The 27,807-nt window shown below is 44.6% G+C and overlaps 1 protein-coding gene across 1 annotated transcript in view; it reads left to right on the top strand.

The window, feature by feature from the left end:
* The window catches only part of SLC24A3 (solute carrier family 24 member 3), a 936,948-nt gene that overhangs the window by 803,452 nt on the left and 105,689 nt on the right, over positions 1-27,807 (top strand). Inside the window, exon 10 of the mRNA XM_029593773.1 lies at positions 25,265-25,398. Coding sequence (XP_029449633.1) covers positions 25,265-25,398 — 134 coding nt within the window. The remainder of the gene's footprint in view (positions 1-25,264; positions 25,399-27,807) is intronic.

Below are 27,807 nucleotides of genomic sequence, written 5' to 3'. Positions count from 1 at the left end.
AAGTAACAATAAACTATTTAACATTTATTTATTTATTTATTTATTTATTTATTTATTTATAATATTTTATATGCCGCCGCTCATCAAAGATATCACGTCAGTGTACAGTGAACAAGAACTTACGCCGGAGCGTTATACATTATTCGTATTTTGAAACAATACGTGTGTTCAACTTTTTACAAGGAACTTTGTATAGTGACACCGAGCCACCAAACGCCATAGTATTCTGAAGATAGTTAGCGGATTAAACATTGCAAATTAACAGTTGGATAAAGATGATCCATGTTATGTGGATTGACTGGGTAAAGACCATGTGCATAATAGTTGCAGTGAGATGGGAACAAACTAAGAACAATTTATTCTAAGGTATACAAAGGAGTAATAATAAATAAGTATACAGTTATATAGTATATGATTAATGACTGTTAAATAAAATTGCGAGTAAGAAAGTATATAAATTAAGTATCTATGGTATTAGTGATACGATGCAATGAATGGATCTGAGAAGAAGTCAGAGGAGGTGCCTAGTTACATTCTGGGAATTGGAAAGCTTGCCTGAAGAGCCAGGTTTTTAACTTTTTTTTTAACTCTGGTAGACTGGGTTCGAGGCATAGGTCTGGTGGGAGAGCATTCCATTGGTGTGGTCCCGCAGTTGAGAGTGCTCTTTTTCTTAGTGTTGATTTAGCTGGAGCTGCGACTAGGGTGCCTTTGTAGGCGCTTCTGATGGGTCTGGAGGATAAGTGTGGACGAAGTTGAGTTTGTAGTGATATAGGTGCGACGTTGTGAATTGCTTTATGAATAATGGTTAAGGTTTTAAATAGGATCCTCTGTTTGATGGGTAGCCAGTGGAGGTTGCTCAAGATGGGGGTGATATGGTCTCTTTTATTAGTGTTAGTTAGGATTCTGGCTGCGGCGTTTTGTACCATCTGTAGAGGTTTGATGCTGTTGGAGGGGAGGCCAAGTAGGATTGCGTTGCAGTAATCGAGTTTAGAAAAAATAATGGATTGAAGAACGAGGCGGAAGTCATTGAAGTGCAGGAGTTGTTTTAGCTTTTTTAGGACTTGTAGTTTATAGAAGCAGTCCTTGGTGGTGGTGTTTATAAATTTTTTTAAGTTAAGTTGGTTGTCAAGCCATGCTCCTAGATTCCTGACGTCTGCAGAGAGATCCATGTTTAAAGATGTGGATTGTGCAAGGCTAGGTGAGTGGGTGTTTGGGTTGTGTGAAATAAGTAGCATCTCTGTTTTGCTGGAGTTTAGAATCAGGTTCAGGTTGCCAATGAATTGTCATATGTTTTACCCATGTTAAGTACACTTAGGGCCTCATTTTCCAATATCGCATTGGTATCGCATGCGATACCAAAAAGGGGTGTACCTTATGCTAATAAGCATGTGTATCGCAAATTGCACTATTAGCCCAATTTGGGCTACATTGCCAGTATATATTGCGGTTCACGATGTTTCCGGACAGGCCTGTTTCAGTATGGAGAGAGAGAGAGAGAGAGAGAGAGACTTGCATCTCACATTGAATGTGAAAGTGGCCCCTAACCCCTACACTAATACTTAACCCTCACCTCGAGTTACTAGGTGGGCCTCCCATAGGGATACAAATACCTGTCTAGGGAGGAGGCACTATAGCAAGGCGCTCGCTCTCTCTCTCTCTCTCTCTCTCTCTCTCTCTCTCTCTCTCTCTCTCTCTGTGTGATGAATCAGGTACCATGTAACCTTCAATTTGTTTTTTTCTGCTAAAACGCAGTTACATTTCCATTGCCTCCTGAACATCTATCTTGCATGTTAAAAAACTGGTGATGTTTGAGAAGATCAACTGAACTCTATACAAGGAGTAGGAAGCACGTCTACTATTGAAGAGCAAGATGCATGACTACCTATATTGAGTCAAGCAAGAAATGGCTTTTCCTTTTATTCACAGGATTTATTCGGGGTATGCAGGCCAAACATTGTCATGTCCTGTTGTTCGGGGGTCGACTTTCGTTGTTGTTAATATTTTACAATTTTTTTTTTTTAATGTTTCAGAAAGAGAGCATGCACACTAAAAACAATAGAAGAAAATACATGAAATTTCATGGGTTTTTTCTATCATTTCATTTTGAAAAATATGTTTCTAACAAATGTACATCCCTACTATTTAACTTTGAAGCTTTCATGCAACAGTACCAAAACCTATTCTTCATGAAGCATTTTGGGTTTCTATGAATCAGCAAATATATATATATATGTGTGTTATATATTATATATTCATACATAACATCCATATGTACTTTAATTCCTATGGGATGTTTTACCCTAAGGCAAGATTAAAAGACATGGAAACATAAAATTAACTTTGTTGTCTTTCAAACAGCTGCTACTGTTAGATAAAACAAAATGTACTATAAAATTAGCCTACCTGACCTGATCTAAACCGCACACCCCTGCAGTTCCTGTACGCCTCTCTCTAGCAGTTTCCATATTTATAAGGCTGCCATGTTCCCTTTCCACACAAGAGCTCACAATCTTTTTTGAGCTAGCATCCACAATGTGGAAGATGTTTTTTTTTATAAATACAAAATAATAAATCTTCCATTATATGACTTGAAATATTCCATGGATTACCAAAAGGAAGAAGCGTTAATGCATCTCTAAATCTACTGAAGATTATGAGTTATGCTAAATAACATTGTTCGATTTAAACAGTATTCATGTATTTTATTTCCAGAACAAATTTAGTGACCAAGTTTATTTTGAAAAAGCTAATTGATCAAAACACAATTGCAGTTTTTTAGCCAGAGGCTAACATTACCTAAATAAAACTATATAGAAACAAATCTGCATATTATTTTTAAATTATTATGAATGCTGTTGATGTAAAGTGAGATGAGAAAGATCGCATCCTGGTATCTGGGTTTGAAGAAATTACCACTTGCAGGGCAGCAACCTATCATTCAAGTCACCAAACCAATTTAGGGTGGTATCTCTGTATAACGTAATATCAGGCTAGATAAAATTCAAATAAAAATCCATTCAAGCTGAATGTTTCAAACCAATAAGGTTAACGCCTGCTGATCAAATCTGAGGCAAGGATTAGATGTTACGCCTGGGCTGAGTTCAGGGGTAGTGAACACCACCCAAAGGGGTGGCTCCAGGTGGAGAGAGACAGGGATGGCTGGAAACCGTGGCTGGGTCAGGGCAGACAGCAAGAAGCAGTGTCTGGGTCTAGGCTGGGTCAGGGCAGGCGGCAGAGCAAGGCAGGTCAGAAGGCCCGTAGGCCACACACCGTAAGCGGGGCAAGGCAGGCCAGAAGGCCCGTAGGCCACACACACACAGAAGGCCCGTAGGCCACACACCTGTAAGCGGGGCAAGGCAGGTCAGAAGGCCCGTAGGCCACACACACACACACACACAGAAGGCCCGTAGGCCACACACCGTAAGCGGGGCAAGGCAGGTCAGTAGGCCCGTAGGCCACACACACACACAGAAGGCCCGTAGGCCACACACCGTAAGCGGGGCAAGGCAGGTCAGTAGGCCCGTAGGCCACACACACACACAGAAGGCCCGTGGGCCACACACCGTAAGCGGGGCAAGGCAGGTCAGTAGGCCCGTAGGCCACACACACACAGAAGGCCCGTAGGCCACACACAGTAAGCAGGGCAGAGAGCCCGTAGGCCAAACACACACAGACAATAGAGCAGAGGGCCCGTAGGACCGCATGCACAGTAAGCAAGGCAGGGTAGGGCAGAAGGTCCGAAGACCATACACAGCACAAGGTAGAAGGCCCGAAGGCCGCGCAGGGCAAGGCAAGACAAGGTAAAAGGCCCGAAGGCCGCGCAAGGCAAGGCAAGGCAAGACCGAAGGCCCGAAGGCCACCAAGACTAGGCTAGACAAGACAAGGTAGAAGGTCCGAAGGCCGCGCAAGGCAAGGCAAGACAGAAGGCCCAAAGGCCACGCAAGGCAAGGCAAGACAGAAGGCCCGAAGGCCGCACAAGGCAAGGCAAGACAGAAGGCCCAAAGGCCACGCAAGGCAAGGCAAGACAGAAGGCCCAAAGGCCGCGCAAGGCAAGGCAAGACAGAAGGCCCAAAGGCCACGCAAGGCAAGGCAAGACAGAAGGCCCAAAGGCCGCGCAAGGCAAGGCAAGACAGAAGGCCCAAAGGCCACGCAAGGCAAGGCAAGACAGAAGGCCCAAAGGCCACGCAAGGCAAGGCAAGACAGAAGGCCCAAAGGCCGCGCAAGGCAAGGCAGAAGGCCCGAAGGCCGAGCAAGGCAAGACAGAAGGCCCAAAGGCCACACAAGGCAAGGCAAGACAGAAGGCCCGGAGGCCGCGCAAGGCAAGGCAAGACAGAAGGCCCGGAGGCCGCGCAAGGCAAGGCAAGACAAGACAGAAGGCCCAAAGGCCGCGCAAGGCAAGGCAAGACAGAAGGCCCAAAGGCCACACAAGGCAAGGCAAGACAGAAGGCCCGAAGGCCGCGCAAGGCAAGGAAAGGCCCGAAGGCAGGGCAAGACAAGGTAGAAGGCCCGAAGGCCACGCAAGGCAGGCTAGAGCAGGGAGCCCAGGTGAGCTCGATGCCGAAGCACCGAGGCAACTGTCAGGCAGGGTTATAAGGGCACACCCAGAGCATAGAGTGGACAGAGGAGATGGACTGGGCCTGTCAGGAAAGCCAGCTCTAGAGGGACCCCTGGTGGTGAGGCGGTTGCACAGCAGCCACAGCCGTAACATTAGATGCTGCACAGACTCTGAGTAAGATTATTGTCAGTTGCAGTAAAGCACTTTTGTAAGGCATAGTTATTTGAAAAAAGAAAGAGTAATACTTTAATTCCCTTCACTTAAAAAAATTCAGATTTGCTATTGGATTCTGTGCAATATTTTAATAAGAAAAACCCCCCAGCAAAATGGACATAGGGAGTCAAGCGTACAGAGTACTGTCTATGAATCTTCAGGAGTAATGAAAGCACTGAAGAATAAATAATGATTTTTAGTTCCTTCACTGAACCTGTCATTTGAGATGGATGCCAATGCTTTTGGTTTTCAAGTGTGCCACTCCTGTTCAGATCCTGGACTGGAGAGACTGCTGGGCTTTTGAGGGTAAAAGAGTGATTTGGAGCAAAATTGTCAACGTTGGGCCAAATATGTTTTGGTGATATGGATTCCTACAAATATATTTTGGTGACAAGGTGCCCCACAAATAAACAATTCGGTATTACCCCACCTTCAACATTACAGTAGCACACAGTATTAAGAATTAGATGCTAATGGTTTGTACAAGTGTAGCACTTTTCAGCCAGGAATCCAGGGGCCCTTAGATCTAGCAAAAACTGATGAAAACTAAATGTATATATTTATAACATATTAAAAGCACAGAAAGCAGTGGCAACTGGTGGACCACAAGTGGTGCAAGAAGGGAAGATCTTTCCCCTCTCTCTCTGTTTGTTCCTTCCTTTCCCCTCTGCCCTCTCTACTTTCTCTCTCTTCGGTATTCCTTTTCTGTTTAAATCAGGAGGAGGAGTTAAGGACTCCTGACAAAGAAAAGGTTATAGAGGAGTGGAGATGTTAAAACAGAAAAGAGACACTTAAAAGTAGAAATACTAGTTTGTTGGAAACAGCTAGTTGCTTCCTCTTCCAATAACTTTGGCTGACAGAAAGAAAAGCACGCCCTAAAATAATGGCTGTATCTTTTTTATGCTTGGTGCTATGTTCTTCTTTTTCAAGGAAAGCTTAAACATGTTCCCTAAACTAGAAACAATACCAAATCCTTCATATGACTTAAAAAAAAAATAAAAACACACAAAAATAAGAAAACTAGGGTGAAAAGCAGCATTTACTTTGCTTGTTTAGTTGTACACATGATGGATGAAACGTGATAACCTAAAGACAAGCTTTGAATTTATGGGCCTGCCTATCAGGACCTTGCATGCCGTTGCTCTGAGCCAAATACAACTTAACACCAGCCACCACTAGCAGAAAGGAACACAGTCCCAGGTTATACAATATGCTTAGATTCCACCTAATATGAATGTAAATAAACTGTTTTTCAGCTGTGACAAGATAAATAGGCAGGAAATGTTTGAAAACACACAGTCAGGCTGATGCAATTCTGTGCGACAGACACGGGGGTTAGCGTGTCCAAAACGTATGCCCAATCAAGCGCATAGGTAATAGTGCTCATCATATGTAAATTCATGTTGGTGAGGCTATTACCTATTTCCTCCGAATTAAAAAAAAAATGTGCGCCTGATGCACACATTTTAACCTGCAAAAATTAACGCCTGCCCGGAGCAGGGGTTAATTCTTGAGGAGCCCAAAAAAAAATCATTGAAAAGCATAAAATGCTGCTTTTCTGTTCCTTTTTTCAGTTCCTCTGGTGATCAGGTTAGGAAAAGGGACGCTGAATTAAGGAGTGTCCATTTTCATAACCCATGGCTGTGCACAGGTTCGGAAAAGGGAAGCTAATAAAATTGAGCGTCCATTTTCCTAACCAGCTGACAGCCACCTCTCCTAGGCGGCCGCTGCCGAGAAGGTGCTAGGGGCTCACAATTTCCCCTAGCGCCTCCTTTTTACCGCGGCACCCAATTTAAATATTAAATCAGGTACTCGGGAGAGGTGGATCAGCGCGCATCATACAGATCAAATAACACCCAATTAATAAAAATCAATAAGAATTTTAAAAATCACTCACGTTCCATACCTGGGAACGTTTGACATCTGTCACCCTGAGATTGTCATGGATTAGTGGGAGGGGAATGGAGGTGCACAAATATATTCCTGTCATATACATACCCGATCATTCTGTTGCTCAAACATGCACACACAAATAACTCTTTCAAAACTCAGACGGGCTCACAGATACATACAGACATGCTGGCTCCCTCTCTTTCAGAAACATACACACACACACACACTGGCTCCCTCTCTCTGAAACACACACAATGGCTCCCTAACTCTCAAGTGCACATACATACATTGGCTTACTATCTTTCACGCACAACACACATTAGCTTCCTATCGCTCAAGCCCACACAGACACATATACTGGTACCCTATCTCTCAAGCACACACACGCACTGGCTCCCTCTTGCGCAGACAGATGACCCCCTAAGTTTGACTCTTTTGGATATATTTCTCTCTGGATTACGAACTCCTTGGAAGATCCCTGAGGCAGCAGGATGCAAAACATGGTATCATGTCGGACTCGGGACTCTAATAAAGGGGAAGTACCTCTATTTCATTTTTACTAAAATTTAAAAAATTTTCTTAAAAATTTAAAAGAAATTATTGCATATAGACAGATGATTAAAGGAGACCCCGAGCGGTGAAAATACTGAGCAAAAATTGTATCAGCATCCGCGGGGTGGAAGGAGGGTCCAAATGTTTAAATGTTTTCTGAAAATTACTTTTTTTCATCTCTGAATTCTAATTAGTTTAAAATGCTGATTGCAACATTTTTTGGAATATACAAATATTAAAATGACATTAAAGATCTTATTGGGAATTGTGAGACATCCACAGAGGCTCAAACAAAAGCAGCAGAAGAAAACTTTGAAGATACACAATATTCCCAACAGATCTAGGAGCAAAGTAGGAAGTGACCTTTGTGTCATAAGTAATAATATCTACCTTAGCACAGTAGATTATTACTCAGGCTTTTGAGATACAGACACCCATGCAGTCACAGTTATTGAGAAAACAATGCAGCACTTCAAAAGACATGAAATTTCAGACTATGTAGTCAAAGATGGTGAACCACAGTCCACGGGCAAAGAATTTGCACAGTTTGCCAAAGAATGGGAGTTTTGCCATATCACAGCATCTCCTTGCAACAGTCAGTCCAAAGGCGAAGCTGAATCAACTTCAAAATTGCAAAAGCTATGAGTGAATAGGTCCTTATCACTTGATATTTGGCCTGGAATATTATTATTTTGTATTGCCTTCCTTGGGACCAAGTGTTCTATGTCATGTATAAGTTATTCATTTTATGCCTATGTTTGTTCATGCTTCGGTTCTTAAATAAAAAGATAAAACAAAATTGAAAAAAACTCTGTTAAAGAAAATTGCAAAGAAGAAGGAAATATGTAGCAAGTCCTGTAATGGAGAACTATTCCTATTGAAGGCAGGTCATGCAGTCAAGTCTAGCACTTAATCACTCAGGGGTAGATTTTAAAAGGTTGCGCGCAGGCGTACATGTGCGCGCGCTACCCGGTGCACGCACATGTACACCCGATTTTATAACTTGCGTGCGAAGGCACACGCAAGTTATAAAATCAGGAGTCGGCACGCTCAAGGGGGTGCACCAAGCCGCACAGCCTTCCCCCGTTCCCTCCCCCTAACCTGACCTTCCCACTCCTTCCCCTAACCTTCCCCCCCCCCCAGCCGTACTTTAACCGCCCCCCAAATGTTTGTTTTACCTTTGGCAGGCGCAAGTTGCGCGCGCCGGCCGACTGCCAGCACACGATCCCCAGCACAGTTGCCAATATGGCCGCTGTGCTGGGATCCTGACCCCGCCCCAGACCTCCCATGCCCTGCCCCTCCCCGCCCCTTTCTGCAAGCCCCAGGACTTACACACGTCCCAGGGCTTTATGCGCACCATGCTCCGGATTTATGTGCATAACCTTTTGAAAATCCGGCCCTCAACTATTAAAACCAGAAGTGATAGAGTTACAGACTAGATAGACAAGAGGGACAAGAAAACTATGACCAGCAAGCCAGGACCATCTAGAGTTACAACCCGGGGATCCTGTCTAAGTCCAGCATTTTCCTCAAACTAGATCCTATCCTTAGGAGCAGGCAACATGCATAGAGCAGATCAATCCTCAGTCATACACCATCACAGTTAATGGGCAAACATATTGTTGAACGAACTGTGGATTCATCTACCCAATTCCATCCTCTTTAAAAACTAAGCACTCTGCTATAGATAATGAAAAGATATATTATCCCCACAGTATAGGCAAATGACTGTTTTAATTGAATACAGATAAAATGGAATCGAGGGAGTATGGAACTCTCCCAGGAGAAGAAACTAGCAAGAATGCAATTATGAATACACAAAATTCAACAAGCATTCCACACAAGTAACACACACGCAGTGACATTAAACCACTTGTGAGTTTCAAAGACCATACATTAGTCATCACCCATCACTTAGACAGTTCTTCCCACAGTTTTTGTGTGACCCTGCTTCAGGGGAGGGAGCCACACTTCCCAGCCCTGGAAAGCAGTGGACCACTCACACAGGGGAGGAAAACTCGTTCTGTAGAATTGGGGCAGGAATATTCTTATAGGGCCATTAAGAGTGTTTCACAGTCTAAAAGAAAAAAATCCAGTCCACTCTAAAAGGTGTGTTCCAAACCAAGGAAAGCTTACTAAAAAAAAAAAAAAAAAAAGAAACTAGCAAAGTTTCAGCAAAAAGAAACAAAAATAGAAAAAGATCAACCCAAACAATACAGCAGTCAAAAAATAAAAAACGTATAATTCGCTCAGTACTCAAGTCACTTGTGCTTCTTCAACTTAAATCTTCTCAGCTTAGAAACATGACACATTCTCTCACAGGCTTTCTAATGATTAACCCAGAGGAAAAAAGCATAGGGTCCTTCTTGCACTTCCTGAGAGTATTCACAGACCGGCCCAAGACAACTCTTTACACTTGCTTCTAGTAGTTAAGTTCCCAGGTTAACTGTGACCAGATGCAGAAGAGTTCCTCCTCTTCCATGGAACCAAAAACTGGAACCCCATGCTAGCAACAGCTCCTTGCTGCCCTCCCTGGTTCCCAGCAAATACATCCAGCCTAGAGCATGCTACCTTCCAGTGGCTCGTGGCAAGTCCTTTTTAAATCACCTCCCAACCTCAACCCCTTTTTGGGACAAGAACCCTCCTATCACTCACAATCATCATGAACTCCCTCTGAATCTCCCTTGAGTGTCCCATTGCTGGAAGGTTCCCCATAATAAATATAGATCCATGTGGCATCCCTATGCCACAGAGTGTATAGGATTAAATACTACTAAAAAGGTTTATGGTAAAGTGGAGATTCTCCCCTTATGGGAAATCTGTAAAGTCTGAAAGAAGCTGTAAAGGTGCACAGAAAATTTAAGGGGCAAAAGGTTGCGGTGGAACTAGTGTGAGAATGTTCCAGTGCTTGCAGGTCCTCTCTTGGTCAGAGGGTGTTACACGCCTTCTTGACTGACAGTCGGATGTTGCCCTTATGGGCTTGCTCAACAAAAAAAAGTAATAAAAGCCCTGACTCTACTGAGTCTGGGGCTGCTTCAGATTTGGAAGAGACAGATTGGGTTACAGAAGGGAGTAGCAGGAGTGGGACAGAGATTTTCTTCCAAGATCTCAGGGAGTCTGAAGAAAGAGATAAAGTATTGTAAAGTCTGGTTTAGAAACCTGAAGAAGCCTGTGCTTAACTGGTGTAAGAACGTTATCTGGACCAGAGGGAATTTGCCTTGGGGCTCACAGAATCCTGCTGCTGCACCAGGGGGATTTCTTCCTTGAACTGAACTGACCAGGACCATGAATGGAAAGGAAAAGAGGGCCAGGATAGGCCTGGGTGGATACGGAGTAATTAGAAGAGGCTACCCTGAGAGGATATATTGTACCAACAGAAGAAGTGACTGGTATTAAAGGAAGAAAAGTGCTGAGTAAGAAGTAAGAAAAAATTTCTGGTTGTTTGAGGAGCGAAGCACTAATTAAGAACTGTAATCTGGTGTTTGTCAACATGTTTTATTCTGATGAATCTACAGTAAACTATTTTTTATTTTGGAGCACAAGTTTTGTCTGGACCTTTTTTTTTTTATTCTGTCCCCAGCTCACAGCCCCAGAGACTTGATCCCCCACCTTGGGAGAGTGACCCCCAATGTTCCCCAAGACTGGGAAGGTGACCCCCAAGTGGAACTGGAGTTACCTTCATTTTTTGTGAACCCTGAAAGGGGGAGGTCATTCTTGTATACAATTTTATTGCGATGTAGCATGCCGTCCCAATCAAATATGAGAAAGGGGGTTGTTATGATAGATATCTCCCCTTCACTAGGTGGGCACACAGCAGCGACCTGTAGGTAACTAAGCAATGTAACATCCTCTATGGCAGGCCAGAGGGCGAGATACAAAAAATAGTAGCAGGTCTATAAATACTCTCTGTCTTTCCGTAAGCAGTTCTAAAGCTTATGAGTTTGTCTGGATTCTGCCACACAAGCAATATTGCTTGTCTCTGCTTAGAAGATATAAGCCTCTTTGGAGGCTAAGGTTGTCACTTCATCCTGGTGAAACCTGAAGATGCTGTTTCATTCCTGGTTTTATCCCACTGCATGCATGGAAATGTAGTCCTACTTTTGCTTCGGGAAATCAGAACTTCATCTCCATCCAGTAATGGGGTAAAACCAGGATTCAATCAGCCTTTTCAGGCTGACCTGGGTAAGGTGGCAACCATAATGGTGGATTTACCTCCTATGTGCCACACACAAAAACATTTCTAGCAGAGTTATTTGCTTGTTCAAATAGGTCTGAATATCTCTTGAATAAGTCCTTATATGAAATTTTATATTCAGCAAAACCAAAACATCTGGCTGTCTATGCCAAGTGGAGGCGCAAACCGCTAGGAGTGAATGAGGGTTGCCCACTGGCACCAGATTTTCAGGACAGGTTGATACAGTCCTGGTTTTACTCCACTGCATGCAGCCTTGCTTTTTTTTTTTTTTTTTTTTTTAGGGAATGCAGTAGGGAAATCAGAATAAGTCCCAGCATGCAATGAGGTAAAATCAGGACTGGATCAGACTATCCTGAAAATTTGAATCCAGTTGGCAGCCCTAGATTGAATATAGACCATTGCTTTTCCCCCCTCCTGTCTCTCTAACATGGAGGCTGTCACATAGGATAGGCACCAAAATTGATAATCAAGCTGTCAACCTCTCAAACCCATGTCTGATTCTGAATTATTATGCAGCATGTCAGGATCCTGTATGAATGAAAGAAGCCACTGCTATTACTGGCATCAGTAACATGGAATAGACTTAGTTTTTGGGTACTTGCCTGGTTCCTATGGCCTGGATTGGCCACTGTTGGAAACAGGATGCTGGGCTTGATGGACCCTTGGGCTGACCCAGTATGGCTTGTTCTTATGTTCTTAGGTTCTTAAGCTGTGAAGGTCTAAATTACTGGTTGTGCCAGTTCAGTTCTGCTATCTTACATTGCGTGTACTACATATAGAGACCTTCATGTTCAGTTTTGGGTTTTTTTGTTTGTTTTTTCCTGGGAATTTTTCAGAGTTTATTATGTCAAGAACAAAAACAGGAGAAAATCAGTTGAAAAATGTGACATTATTTTTTGGGGTAAATATCAGAATTTATTTTAGTGTACAGAAGCCAATACAATAAAACAAAATTAAGCAGAGTTTTCCACTTACCCACTCAGCAGCATCCCTATCTCTACTCCCATCCCCTAGCATGTCCCTTTCTCTCCCCACTCCCCTGAGAATATCCCTCTCTCCCCCCCCCCCCCCACCCCACCCATTGCAGCAGAATTCCTCCTTACTAGTGGTGGCTCCAGACTTCTCTCTCCTTTGGCAGGATGCATACTGAGGCTGCCATGCTCTGCACACTGCACTTCAGCTTTTGTGCAGGGCCAGGGCGCCTGCCGGCAAATGCTTCTGGTAGGCTTGGCCCACTTCAAATGCTGCATTGGCGGCACCAAGCAGCAGGCATGTTTGCTGCTTGGGGGGGGGGGGGGGAGGGGGAGGCAGGCGCTCACCCTCCAGTGTCACATCAGCAACATTGGAGAGCGAGCGCTTTCGCTGGCGGGGGACGTGAACTTGAAATGCTGCAGGCGCGTTGGCCCATGCCAGCTTCCAGCAGTTGCCGAAGGCCTTGAGACACTGCATCTGCAGCTCTATAGCTGTTGTTTAATGTTTAGTCAGTCTACAATTAGAGTGAAAATCTGTTTAAACTGAAAACAAAGGACCCTAATTCCCTAATTGCAGGGGCAGCTCAAGGCAATCTGCTGCCTGAGGCAAGGGATGAGAAGGTGCCCCCCCCCTGCCCCCTCTACACATGCTCCCTCAACCCCCCCCCCCCCCCCCCCCCGCCCCCTCTACACATGCTCCCTCACCCCCCCCCCCCCCCAGGCTCGCAATCTCACAAACACACACACACACCTCTCTACACACACTCGCTCTCACCGGGGACGTCATCTTTACCGCGAGTGGGATGGGCTCTGCAGCACGCCGGGGTCTTCATCCTCGCCACGAGCAGGATGAGCTCTGCTTGCAGCACGATGGGGCCTTCATCTCTGCCACGAGCGTGCCATGCTCTGCTCACAGCATGCCAGGGTCTTCATCCTCACCACGAGCAGGACGAGCTCTGCTTGCAGCACGACGGGGCCTTCGTCTTCACCACAAGCAGGATGTGCTCTGCTCATGGCATACTGAGATCTCCTCCATCTTTGCCATTTTCTCTGCAGAAACAATTCTGCGCAGAAAATGAGAAACATAGAGGAGATCTGGTTGCTCAAGGAGGAATTCTGCACAAATTCTGCACTTCACAGTAGCGCAGAATTCCCCCAGGACTATCCACCGGAGGCCCACCGGGTCCTTTGTTGCTTTGGCAGCAGAGTGAGGCGGCTGCTAGAGGAGTTTGGGGGGAGGGCAGTTTTGCCTCTTCCAAAGTTTGCCACCTGAAGTGGCAGATTCACCCTGCCCCATTATAGAACCACCCCTGCTTAATTATATTGTATAATGTGCCAAAAGGCATGGAGTCTCATTGGATTCCATACCCAGCTCTATACAGTCAGTCGAGTGTCTTCAATACTGACAGCACCCTCCCAAATGAAATAATTAATTTTTTTTGTGGCAAGTATTTAGCTGTTAGAGAAACACTTCCTGACAGTTGTGTTTCAACTTAAGTGGTGCCTGTGAGCATCTGAGAACTGTTAATATGCTTGAAACCAAAATTAAATCCATTAAAAGAAGGTCCGATTCCAAACTAATCAGAAGACATCTAAGCCCCATATGTCCTTTAGGCTACAGTTTCATGTTCCGTGTGTTTCTAAAGCCTTTGGAACATGTTAATATCCAAAAAGAAGTATGTTTTTCCATTGACTTTCCATTTGGCAGCAGTTGTGAGCTGTGCACGTTGATAAGTAAGGTGATAGTATTCATAGAATGGTGTTGCATGAGTGGATTGGATGGAGTTGAAATGATACAAATTGATTTAAAAGTTCTAAGGTGCAAAGGACTGTGGGTTTGATGATCAAAGGCTTGCTCTTAACAAGCAGCACTCCTTTGCTGAAAGACTACCATTTGAGATACTGATCTTAGGTTATAATGCGTGATCACATATCTCAACAAAGCCTGAAATCATAGGAGTGACTTTTCAAAGCAGATGTTATGAAAGGCCTTCCTGTTCGAGGAGGCCTTGCATTCTGTTACGGATGGGGAGCGCTAGGAGAGCGATCCCATCTTGAAGGGATTGTGTCCCCTTGGGCCTCGGAACGACCCCAGAGAACTCCAAGGCAGCACTGAGGGTAGGCGAGGCATGTCCCAGCATGGGTGGAGACAGACAGTCTGACCCTCTGCCGGACCTGCATGCTTCTGGAGCCAACACAATGGTGTTGGTAATTGAACAGTCCTCCGACCGTTCCCAGCCCTTTCAGACCTGCCACAAGGTATCGGCAAGAAGCAGCAGGCCGGATTGAGGATGAGGGCAGACGGAGGCTCTGAAACATAGAGACTCTAGATGTAGGCTCAGGAACGAGGTACTTGGGTGCACAGACGTAGACTCGGGAACGAGGTACTTGGGTGCACAGACGTAGACTCGGGAACAAGGTACTGCAGGCAAGGTATTCAGAAGCAGGATCAAGGACTGGATTGACACTGCGACGCAGCACGCCCTACACAGCCACTACCCATGGGCTGGTTGCGGACCACGCTTGCATGCGAAGCAGGCTCTAGACGAGGTGTGGAATAACTGAAGCTGGAACATGGCAAAGATTTGGTAGAAGCCTGTACCGAGGTGCGCCCTACACAGCCCATCCTAGGCTGGTCGCGGACCACGCTGGAATGGCACAGTTTCGTTCAGAGAATTTGGCATGGACGGACGCAGTGCAAGGAACTCCGAAGACCGGGACGGAAGCAAGCAAGGATTTTAAGACAACTCAGGACTGAAGCGGAAGTCTTCCGGAGGCTTGTACTTGCGTAGGTGAAGATGGCCTTGTACCATGAGCACCCTATGCAGCCACTACCTATGGGCTGGTCACAGACCACAACATGGCATGCCATAAAGGAGGCAACGAGGAACCTGGGGTACAGGACACCAGGAACAGGTGAGGAACATCAGGACTGGATCACAGACATCAGGAACAGGCGAGGAACATCAGGACTGGATCAGGAACATCAAGACAAGACATGGCACTCCAAAACAAACAAAGGCCTGCCAGAGCACTGGAAGGCAAGGCATCCAGGAGCAAGTAACTCCAAGGCAAGGCAGAACTGAAAGCAAAGTCCTTTTATAGTGCAGGAAGCAGGCAACTCCCAGGGAGGAGTTTAGATTGGCCACACCCGGCTGGCCCTATAACTAGAGAGAAGAGCTGCGGGCCGGCCCCTTAGGAAGAAGGGGCGTGGCCCAAACCAGAGAGTCCAGGAGGAAGCAGAGCAGGCCTCCCAGGCAATGGAGCAAAACCGGGATAGACTGTCCAGGCAAGGCCCCGGCTTTGGTGCGGCCTCCAGAGAAAAGGTGAGAGGCCTCCTGTGGCACAGTTACAGGAGGAATCGTAACATATGTGAGTAGTATATATGCATGTATATAGCTTTTGTCTGTGTACATGTTATTTTATAAACCTCAAAAATATGCCTGTATTTTGTTCATGCAAACATTTTCACTCACAAATATAGAGTGGACTAGATGCATTCCGGAGCAAGCCTAGGGAGTTACATGCATAAGATGCTATTTTATAGGAGACTTTCCCTTATTCATGCAATTTTACACCTGTTAATTATCTTGCACAATTGATATCAGATTCAACTGTTGTCTACTGTGGTTGAGTGGGAGGTCTGCATGAACTGGAGGGAGTTGAAGGTGAAGAACTAGGAGGGTTTCAATGACCTGGAGAAGGATTTGGTGAACTGGTGATTTTAATTACCTGAGCATGTTTTAAAATATACTGACTTCTGCTTATAAATCAGGATTTTACCCAAGGAAGTTATATATTTTTTGCAGGAAACGTATATGTGTGTGTGTTTATAAAATAGGTGGGAAAGACACATGCTTTCAATGCATTTCAGGTATTCGCATATAACCAAACATGTGCAGATGTTGGGCAGGGCCGGTGCAAGCATATATGGTGCCCTAGGCGAAACTTTGGACATTCACCCTTCCCCTACTTAACTATTGATGGCAGTAGCTTCAGCACAGCGCTTCTTTCTTTGACGATGTTGCCTCTGGTAGAGCACCCCCTCTGAACCTCTCACTGGCAGGATTTTGCTGCCCCCAAAATCTTGGTGCTCTAGCTGACTGCCTAGTTTGCCTAATGGAAGCACCGGCCCTGATGTTGAGGGGGTAGGAAAATGTGTATTTTATAATCTGCGCATACCTGATACATGCAGGTTATACAATAGAAGATCTGCGTGCAGCCAGATATGCATGTATATGGTGCGACTTGGAGTTCTTTGAAAGCTATCCTCTCAGATGGTAACTTTTACACCGGCACGTATATGCACATTCGCGCACGTTCATCGGCCTGCACCCAGGGAAGCAGCTATTTTAGAATATACGCACATGTGTGCGCACATTTTCTAAAATAGCCTTATCGCATTTATGTGCAAATTTCTGGTTAAAGTCCCAAAATGCACAGGTGCCACCCCTGTCCCGCCCAGACCACGCTCACACCCTTCCCTTTTTGAGAAGTTCTGAGATGTGCATGCAGCGGCATTTACGCGCGTATGCGGGGTGGCTTTTAAAATGTTCTTGGTGTGCACGAGCCCGACATATTCATGCATCCCCTAATTTCGGCGTGCGTCAGAATTTTAAAATTCACCCTTAAGTGTGTTAAAGGATCACTATAGAGCAGAGGTGCTCAACCCTGCTCCCTGAGGGACCCAAACGGGTCTGATTTTCAGAGTAACCAAGCTCTGCCACTTAACCTAGTTTTCTTCCAAAATGTACGAAAGAATGCCCGACGAAAACTCATTGTGGGTATCCTTAAAAACAGACCTACATGAAGCACTCAAGGACCAAGGTTGTGGACTTCTGCTGTAGGGTATTGTTTAGAATGGAGTAACCTGACATGTCCTGGCATAGCACAATGCCATGGCCCATCACAGCCGCACTAATCCCAAGACATTTTCTTCTCCCACGCTTGACAGCTTCTTTTGGCATTCAGCCACATTGTATAAGCTCTGACAACTTCAGCAATATGTAACTACCTGCAGCATTAAGAACATAAGAACATGCCATACTGGGTCAGACCAAGGGTCCATCAAGCCCAGCATCCTGTTTCCAACAGTGGCCAATCCAGGCCATAAGAACCTGGCAAGTACCCAAAAACTAAGTCTATTTCATGTTACCATTGCTAGTAATAGCAGTGGCTATTTTCTGTCAACTTAATTAATAGCAGGTAATGGACTTCTCCTCCAAGAACTTATCCAATCATTTTTTAAACACAGCTATACTAACTGAACTAACCATGTCCTCTGGCAACAAATTCCAGAGCTTAATTGTGCGTTGCGTGAAGAAGAACTTTCTCCGATTAGTTTTAAATGTGCCCCATGCTAACTTCATGGAGTGCCCCCTAGTCTTTCTATTATCTGAAAGACTAAATAACCGATTCACATCTACCCATTCTAGACCTCTCATGATTTTAAACACCTCTATCATATCTCCCCATCAGCCGTCTCTTCTCCAAGCTGAAAAGTCCTAACCTCTTTAGTCTTTCCTCATACGGGAACTGTTCCATTCCCCTTATCATTTGGTCGCCCTTTTCTGTACCTTCTCCATTGCAATTATATCTTTTTTGAGATGCAGCGACCAGATTTGTACATAGTATTCAAGGTGGGGTCTCACCATGGAGCGATACAGAGGCATTATGACATTTTCCGTTTTATTCACCATTCCCTTCCTAATAATTCCCAACATTCTGTTTGCTTTTTTGACTGCCGCAGCACACTGAACCGACGATTTCAATGTGTTATCCACTATGACGCCTAGATCTCTTTCTTGGGTGGTAGCACCTAATATGGAACCTAGCATTGTGTAACTATAGCATGGGTTATTTTTCCCTATATGCATCACCTTGCACTTATCCACATTAAATTTCATCTGCCATTTTGATGCCCAATTTTCCAGTCTCACAAGGTCTTCCTGCAATTTATCACAATCTGCTTGTGATTTAACTACTCTGAACAATTTTGTATCATCTGCAAATTTGATTACCTCACTCATCGTATTTCTTTCCAGATCATTTATAAATATATTGAAAATTAAGGGTCCCAATACAGATCCCTGAGGCACTCCACTGCCCACTCCCTTCCACTGAGAAAATTGTCCATTTAATCCTACTCTCTGTTTCCTGTCTTTTAACCAGTTTGTAATCCACGAAAGGACATTGCCACCTATACCATGACTTTTTACTTTTCCTAGAAGCCTCTCATAAGGAACTTTATCAAATGCCTTCTGAAAATCCAAGTACACTACATCTACCAGTTCACCTTTATTTCATGAGACTGATCATTTTGGAAACTTTGGACTCGCTGTATCAGATATATCTTTATCCTGTTCATACCTGTTGTTATCAGAGGATTTCAGTCTCTTTGACTGAAGCTTGTTTATTGAATGAAACATGTGTTGGGATATTTCTTCTTCATATGTTGTTCTATTGTTCTGGACATATTGGATTAGTATATATATGTACAATTAAACATTAATAATTTAACTTATATTTGTTGTAATCTCACATGCCTTGTGACATTGGGCAAGTCAATTTACCTCCCATTACCTCGGTACCCCCTTGGATTGTAAGCTGTTTGAGGCAGGGGCTTATGTACCTGAATACTTATCACCATTTTACAGCATTGCATATGTCTAGTATTGCCATAAAAATGATAAGTAGTATTATAATTGTAAGCTATATCTTGCAAGCTTTCTTTTCCTGATCCTTCTATAATTTGTATTCTGTTTTGATCTGGGTTTTCATTGATCCCTGCAATTGCTAATGTAAATAAAGCAGTGAGTTATGGTAGCATAAATTACAGCATCAGGTAAAAAGAAAAAATAGAATCTTTCTTCCAAAAATCTAAGCAGTCTGCACAGATTTTCATCAAAATAGCTGGACAAAAAAAAGCATTAAATTGATGCTTAGTAAAAAGGTATAAAGGTTCTTCATATAGCGGAGGCAACAGGGGAGGCAAAATGCCTCTAAATCAGTTAAAGGGAACTGAAAACATAAAACATTTAGGATACTGTAAATTATAAAAATCCCACAGCTCCTCCAGCAGAAACACAACCCAATGAAAACATGTTTTGTCTGAGACAAGATTCTGCTTTAAGGGTCACCATTAGTCTGCCAATGAATCTGCTTTGCTCCACTCAAGGTTGGCCCGAGGGGTAGATGACCTGTACCTTCTGCACAGGACGCAGTCGTATTTAAGGGGTGCTGCTGGGCTCTAAGGGCACCTGCTTTGTCTGGGAAACCTTCTGTCCAATGGGAGGCTGTGCCGTTAAGCATGGTGACAGAAAGAGGGCCATTCAGACAGAACAGGCACATTTCTATCGTGGTGGAAAGAGAAAGAGAGCAAGGACTGGATTTACCCATAGGTCTGTGCGTAGGGTAGCAGAAATGCAAGGGTAGCAGGCTATCTGAATTGTTACTGCATCTCAGATAGGCTGAATCTCCCCCCACTCCAGGCAGAGCAGAGAAAGAAAAGCTGCTCTGCTCCCTAGTCCAGCCCTTATCTGCCTGTCCTATGCAGGAATGGGGGGAGGGGGGTAACCTCAGCATCAACCGTGCCTAGGGATGGCAAAAACCTAAATCTGTCACTGAAAAGACCCCTCCCCTTTCTGTGCTCACGTGATGCCTAGGCCCAACACCAGCCTAGCCAGCACCCCAGGCAGTCCACAGGTGAATGTGGCTGAAGGGAAGGGATGGGTCCCGTCCCCCCCTCCAATGACGCAACCAGCCAGCAGGGGCCCACCCTTTCACCAGCACCACCACAATGATGCGGCCACAACAGGGCTTCAAAATGCTCCTACAAATGCTGCATTGGCAGCAGCAGCAGCAGCAGCAGGAAGAAGCCTCGGTGTGCCCTTGACAAGGTGCATCGGTGCCGCCCCGGGTAGTCGCCCTCCCCTTCCAGTGGCTCTGATAATGCCACTTGGCATAGGGCCTTCCCTGGCTTCACTTGCACCAGGGTCACCACTGCGATCCCAGATATTTTCAGCATTTTGGCAAAATTTAGTATAGTCTGCTTCCTGATCGCTTTGGCAGATGAATTCTGCCTTTTTTCCAGTATTAGTTTTTCATCCTTTGGTTTTATTTTCCCCCTGACGTTTTGCCCAGGAAACCAGGCACATTTTCATTTACTGCAACATAAGGTACCCTGAAGTAATCGCTAGCTCATCAAAGTGTAAAATGTAACAAGGTATATCTTAATACAAGGTATAGAAAAGGAGAAATTAGTGACAGATAAAGGCTACGCATCCCACCCTATCTGCCCATTTCTCTACTACTTGCAGTACCAAGACCCTGCATCATCTCCAGCTTTACCCTCTCTTTCCAACCAGTAAGGATCTTCTGTGCCAGTCATATGCCTCTTTGAATTTCACTACCATTTTGTACCCCACCATCCCAGCTGGGAGGTTGTTCCATGTATGAGAAGAAAGCATTTTAATGTTACGCCGCAGTCTGGCCTCATACCTCCTTTTTCTAAAACCTCTTTTCCACTGTAAAATGTTTTACCCCTGCATTATTTAAACTGTCTGCTCTACCTTCTCCCCTTTATTTCCTCCAGAAGGTGCACAGTTAGGTCCTTAAGTTTCAAGGCTTATAATGCAAGCCTGACACCATTTTGGTAGCCTTCCTAAGGGTTGGGTGATCCCGAAGCAGTGGTAAGGGTAACAAATGTACGCTATGAAATGGACAGCTAAAGCTGATGAGATCTATATTTGTATTTATTTATTTATTTTAGATTTAGCTCACACAATTTCATTAGTAGCTCAAGATGCATTACATTCAGGTACAATAGGTATTTCCCTGACCCCAGAGGGCTTACAATGGAGGGTGGAATGACTTGCCCAAGGTTATAAGGAGCATAATAGCATATTTGCGCTGGCCACCTTCTTGTAGACAAGAATATAAACATAAACAAGTGATCTCACTTCTGAGTTAGGTACTAGTCTCTGTGAATGTTGGAAAGTCCCGTAATGATGGAGAAATCCTGATATAGTAGTCTACAAAAAAAACCTTTATTATCCCATTTGTGAATGCATACAGTATTTAAACAAGAATATTATATGACATGTAGGGGCCTATTTGCCAAATTCACTGTGTTAAAAAGCTACATTAATGTGTTAGTGTGCATTAATGGTAGTGCATGTGCTTGCATTATGATCAATGTAAAAAAAACAACCTATAACATGAAAAAAAAACTTTTATAAGCTGTGTCGCATGCAAAACGGCTCATTGCTATTAAAATATGTTAACACAAATCATTCACAAGCAAGTGATTTCTCATAACGCTCCCAAAAATGAAAAAGGCTAGCAGTGAGAAAACCTCTTGAGATTATAGTTATCATTTTTATTGCCTTGCTTTTTAATTTATTTAAAATTAATAATAATACATTTTATAGACACTTATCCAGCGGCTGTCTCAGGCTAGGGATGTCCATTCATTTAAAATGAAAATGCAAAACGTGATGAATAAGGCTAATTCATTTCATTCAGGGGGCCCCCGAATGAAACAAAACGTATTTGTTCATTTCATTTTAAACAAATGCATCGGGCCTAGGTCTGGGATGAGTATGACAGAATTAATTAACCCCAGCACAACCCCAGCAGACATCTGTCATTTGGCAATGAAGAGCCGAACAAGGAAGAAGATGGACCATGAAGCTCCCAGGCCTGGACACTGAGGCCTGGGCCAAGGCCCCAGGCATTGGGACCCAGGCTCCTGGCCGAGGCCCCGGCATCGGGCCTGGGTTAGGGTCTAGGCTCCAGTGTCAGGACCCGATCTTCTGGTTGAGGCCCTGGTATGGAGACCGGGTCCTACCGAGGCCCCAGCATCAGGACCCGGTCTCTAGGTTGGGTCGCAGCATCAGACCTGGGTCTGGGCCGAGCCCCAAGGTCAGGACCTGGCCTACAGATCGTGTTGCTGCATCAGGCCTGGGCTCGGGCCCCGGCCGAGGACCAGCCATCCGGACCCGGTCTCAGGGCCAGGTTGTGGCATCAGTCTGGGCCTAGGCTACAGCATCAGTACCTGGCCGCCGGGCCGGGTTGCAACGTCGGCCTGGAGGCCGTACTGAGGCCCCGGCATTGGGACCTGGCCTCCAAGTTGGGATGCGGCATGGGGCCTGGGTTTAAACTCCGGCCTAGGCCGAGGCATTGGCCTTGATTAGGCCAAGACAACAGTGACATACCATGGCCTCAGCCTATGCAAGCCTGAGGCTTTGGCCGAATTGCCACGGTGTATCCACACCAGACCAAGCAAGTGGAGGCTGGGGGGATTCTGGCCCCAGCATTTTTCTGGGAGGGTGAGAGGGAGGCCTAGTTTTAGTTTTTTGACCTTTTCTTTTTTTAATTGCTTGATTCATTTTTTCACACGAATCAAACAAATCAAGCAATCCACGAACCAAAATTCTTGGGGGAAAAAAATCCTTTCGAAAACAAACTGAATAATGAAAATGAAATTTTTTCCCTGCACATCCCTATCCCAGGCCACAGTAGCAGCAGTGACTTCTCCTCAGCAGCCCAACAGAAAGGGAGCTGCTCCAAGTCACAGTAAGAGCAGCAGGGGAGGCTCCTCCTTCTTCTCAGTGGCCCAGCAGCAGGGTGTTGCCCTGGACCACAGTAGGAGCTGTAATGGCAGCAACTTTTCCTCAGTGGCCTGCCAGCAGAGGGGATACCCTGGTCTGTAATAGGAGCTGTGGCAACAGCAGCTCCTCTCCTCAGTAACCCAGTGGCAGGTGGCTGTACCAGCCTGCAGCAGCTTTGACAGCTTCCCTCTTCCATTTCCAGAGACATTCAGTCTCCTAGCAAGTGGGATTGTCAAGGGCTATAAGGATGGAGGGATGATTTATTCATTTTTAGGGTCAGTATTCAAAACTGGCCAGTTAGGTAACCTACAGGGTCATTGATCAAACCGTGATGTGGCCTTATCACATGCGGTAGGGTGGGATAACGCCTTACCGTATGCGATACCGGCCGCATTGTGGTGGTACTAATCAAATTAGGGGAAAGGAAAGAGTGTGGGCGGAGTTTGGGCACATTTTTGCCCCCTTGCCCCTTTTTTTTTTTTTACAATGGGCCATCATTCCGCTGTACTCATCGGGAAATGATGAATTCCCGGGGTGAGCTGGTTAGAATTTATCCGGCTAAGTTACGATGTAGATTCAGCGGCACGGCTATGCCACTGAATATACACATATAACTAAGCACTTATCTGGATAAGTCTAACCAGCTAAGGTTAGACCAGATCTATGGCTGTTAGGAACGTGGACCCTTGAGTTGGCTGAGACGGATGGTGATGCACTGTGGGAACCCACAGTGGACGTCGCTGCCGGAAGGCGGCGCTGAAGAGATGACCCTGGAAGGCTTCACCCATGGAAGCCTGCGGTCCCCCCGGGAGGAGCCCGTGAGGACCCGAGCCGCTGGGACTTAGGCGAGGCCCCCTGGTGGGCGAAGAACCGGATACCTGTGGATGAAGAGAAGCCAGAAGCCGGATCCCGCCAGGAACAGAAGCTGAAGCCAGGAGTCAGTGGACGAGCCAAGGTCAGAAGTCAGAAGCCGAAGACAAAGCCAGGGACAGAAGCTGAAACCAGAAGTCAGTGGACAAGCCAAGGTCGGAAGCCAGGAGTCAGAAGCCGAAGACAAAGCCAAGTACGGAAGCAGAATCGGAAGTCCAGGGACGGAAGCCAGAGTCAAATACCAGAAGTCAGAAGCCGAAGACAAGATCAGGGATCCGAAGCAGCAACTAGCAACTCTAAACAGAGTGAACCTCATTGCAAGGCGTTGGACAGGCCTAGCTGCAGGGTTTAAATATCCCTGCAACGTCTGACGTCATCGGAGGGCTGTCCTGATTTCTCCCACGCTGGCCCCTTTAAATCTGGAGCCCCCGCGCATGCACGCGCCTAGGGGGCGGGGCCAGACGCATCGGGCCAACGGCGTCTCCCCGAGGAGGGAACGCCGGGGCAGGGCCAGGATCGGGCCTTGCCGACCAAGGAGGAGTCTCAGCAGCCCGGGCCGGCCTTGAGGTGAGTGGGAGGACCCGGGCTCGGCCCGGGACCATAACAGTGGCACTAAGGTTAGCCATAAAATTTATGAGGCTAAGTCCGATTACCTGTAGTTAAGCTGCGTACGTTGTACTCTCTTCACTCCGATCCACCCACTGCCCGCCCACAACTTATGTGGCTATCCTTTTAGCTGTATAAGGGGCGGCCGCTACTTAAGCCACATAAGTCCTGCTTATCTTGCTAAACAGCGCTGAATGCACTTTGAATATCAGGCCCTTTAGGTCTAAGAGAATAAACTTTTTCCACGAGGAGATTTCATCCAGGAATGACAGTGAAATGTTCACCCCTGAAGAGGACTTGAACTGAGATCACTAGTTCTTTTCATAGCAGGCCACTGACTGCATCTGTTCATTTAAATCCTCCTCGAGACTAAGTTCATAAATAAACATTACATAATAAATAATCTTTTAGGTGGAATGGATTGAAAATAATGATCCATTCATGAAAGACTGTGTATAATTTGTCCAAAGATCTAGTTCTTCCTGACACAGAAATCTGTGCAGTAATAACACCATTGTTAGACTTTAAAAAAAGATGTAAAGTGATCATTGCCAAAATGAATGGATATAAGATACATGGAAAAAGGTTACAGCTAAATAATCATTGACCAAGCCACATGTAATTGTTTTTTGTCTTGCATTTGAAACTCATTTCAGGTCATGTAGAGACGATTCATCATTCAGTTTTAAACCATTTTTTTATTCATTTGAAAACTTAATGAATAACAAAATTAATGGACATCATTAATGTACATAGAAAGCATCAACAAATGCTCTCGCTTTTTTCCTTCCTCAAGGTATAACTCCAACCTACACCAGTGCTTCGAAAGGAAATCAAAAAGCGGTGCAAATATGGTGAATGGTCTAGCAAATACCACAGAGGCAGATGATAACATCAACTGTGATGCTACAATGGTCTTGCTAAAGAAAGGTAACGTGTCAGGTGACACAGTATTGCGTGCATCTATTAGTGCTATGCAAATGATAAATAGTGTCAGAATTTGCATCAGAAAGGCTCCACTGTTTGCTAGTGGCTTTAGGACAGTTCCTACTGGCAAAGGGAGTCATTAAATTCCTTTTTGCAAGCTGTAGAATTCTAGCATTGTACCTGCATGCATACTTGTTGTCACAAAGTTGTGTGGGCCAAAGATCAGCGAAGAAAAATGGCCTGTTCTAGGTATTAGGGTAATTACGCACAAGTTATTAAGCCCTTTAGATTTTTCATTTTTGATCAATTAAAAATCTAATGTGTTGTACAACTGATGTTGCTTGTTAAATAAAAAGTTTTTAGAAAGTAAAATAAAAATAAAACTCAAATGAATATGATTCTTTTCTATTGCACAGAGGTCTTGAAAATGCATAGTATATAATACACCTTTACATTATGCACATTTTTACTAATTATTGTGACATAGTAATTTCAATCCAATGAGAAGTTTAGTCAGATGAAAAATAGAAGTATCTTTCATCCAGAAATAGTTGTGCACAACCCTACAGATACCCAGCTAGAAGACAGAAGTTGTATTTTTAGATAGGACCTCAATCAATGTTTTAGCATAATGGGCAGACATACTAAGTACTTTTGCCATAGACACAAAATGATAAAGACCCTTGAGGTCTGTATTCAGCTTCTGGCTGGCTAGCAAAGTTAGCCTGATGAACTTTTCTGGCTAACTTTGCGGGAATATTCAGTGGCACAGGTGCACCACTGAATATTCCAAGCTATCTTAAAGTTAGCCAGATAAGCTTATCAGGCTCACTTTAGGACAGCTTTTCAGCTGAAAATTGACATTTATCTGGCTCATAAAGTGGGATAGCCAGTTCCAACCAAGAGCACCATAGCCCTGTCCTTGAATTAGCTGGATAACTTTTGAGCCAAATAAAAAAGTTGCTCAGCTAACTTAGGGCCAGTCAATATGGTGGTATTTTCAAATCCCGCCATTTGTTCTGTTAAGTCTAAACTTAGACAAATGGCATTGATTATCAGTGTCCTTGTGTTTTATGTTTAACATTTTTGGCCATTTCAATCATATTTCACATTTGACATAACAATAACATTGGTATTTTGCTTAAGCAAATATGGCTTAAAACTAGACCCCCCCTAGTCTAAAATGAAAATCTATTATCATCCTTAATTTTCATGATTCACATGCAGAGCTGGATTACCAATGGTGTGCCTCTAAGTGCAGGCATACTATCCTCTCTGAAGTTGCAGGAGCAGAATGGGGGAGATCCATCAGATGCTGCGGCACTGGGGTGATAGTCTGTCCCCTCCAAAAATGTGCCATAGTTGATGGGCAACGCAACCCTGCCTTCTTTTTCATGATGACCTCCCCTCACCTTGGACCCATCATCTTAAAGGCACACAGAGCCCTCTGGAAACAAGGTGTTCCCTGGGCAATTAACTGCTCTGCCTATTGAGCAAATTGGCCCTAAACACATGGTGATTATTACTGTGATCCTGGAACTCAAGAAAGTTCAGTCATGGTTGTTACGCCACACAATGTATCACCATCACATCCAGATAACCGCACACAGAAAATTAATCTGATTTTTATACACTTTGCTTCAATCTCATCACAAAAATAATAGCAAAGGAAAAACCAAAAAATATTACGTTAGGCAAAATAATCTTTGTCACACATTGTTTCCCTAATAAGTGATATAGGCCTAACCCTAGAAAAATATGCATGTAGGCGATGTACTAAACAGCTACTTCTGGTATAATAAGGTATTTGTTTGGTTTTTCTTATTTGCATTTATAAGTTTGTATTTCTTTTGAGATGCATGTTATCCGCTTCTGAACTATTAAATTGCAGTGAGAGAAGGAATATAAATGTTGAAAGCATCTCTAGCACCAGATTGCTTGAGATGGAGCACATGCACTGAATGAAAACAAATGTATTTATAGCTTTTGTGTTTATTAATGGTTCTTATATGATGCCCTGACCATGCACCTCACAATAAAAGATTCAGACATAGTAATGTACAAGTATACAAAAATATGATTAACTGTCTGGGAAGGCAAGTTGGAATTGAGGTGCTCTAAAGGCAGAAAGAAGGGGGGGGGGCGCTTGGAAACGGGAATGAGGTTTGTTCAGGAGAGCAGGTGCCAGCAAAGAGAAAGCTCAGAAGCAAGAAGGTGCTGTTCTGGTATGAGGGACAGACAGGCAAAAGTGTGAATGTGAATGAAGAGCATGAGTTAGTCTGTAGTGGAGACGAGGCAATCCAGAAGAAGGCAACCAAAATGGTGCAGGGTCTGCAACAAAAGTCATAGGAGATGAACCTGAAGGACTTAAATATGTATACCCGGAAGGAGAGGAGGGAAGGGGGAATATGA

Source organism: Rhinatrema bivittatum, chromosome 3, assembly GCF_901001135.1.
Source record: "Rhinatrema bivittatum chromosome 3, aRhiBiv1.1, whole genome shotgun sequence".
Taxonomy (NCBI): domain Eukaryota; kingdom Metazoa; phylum Chordata; class Amphibia; order Gymnophiona; family Rhinatrematidae; genus Rhinatrema; species Rhinatrema bivittatum.
This window is presented reverse-complemented; position numbering and strand designations above follow the sequence as displayed.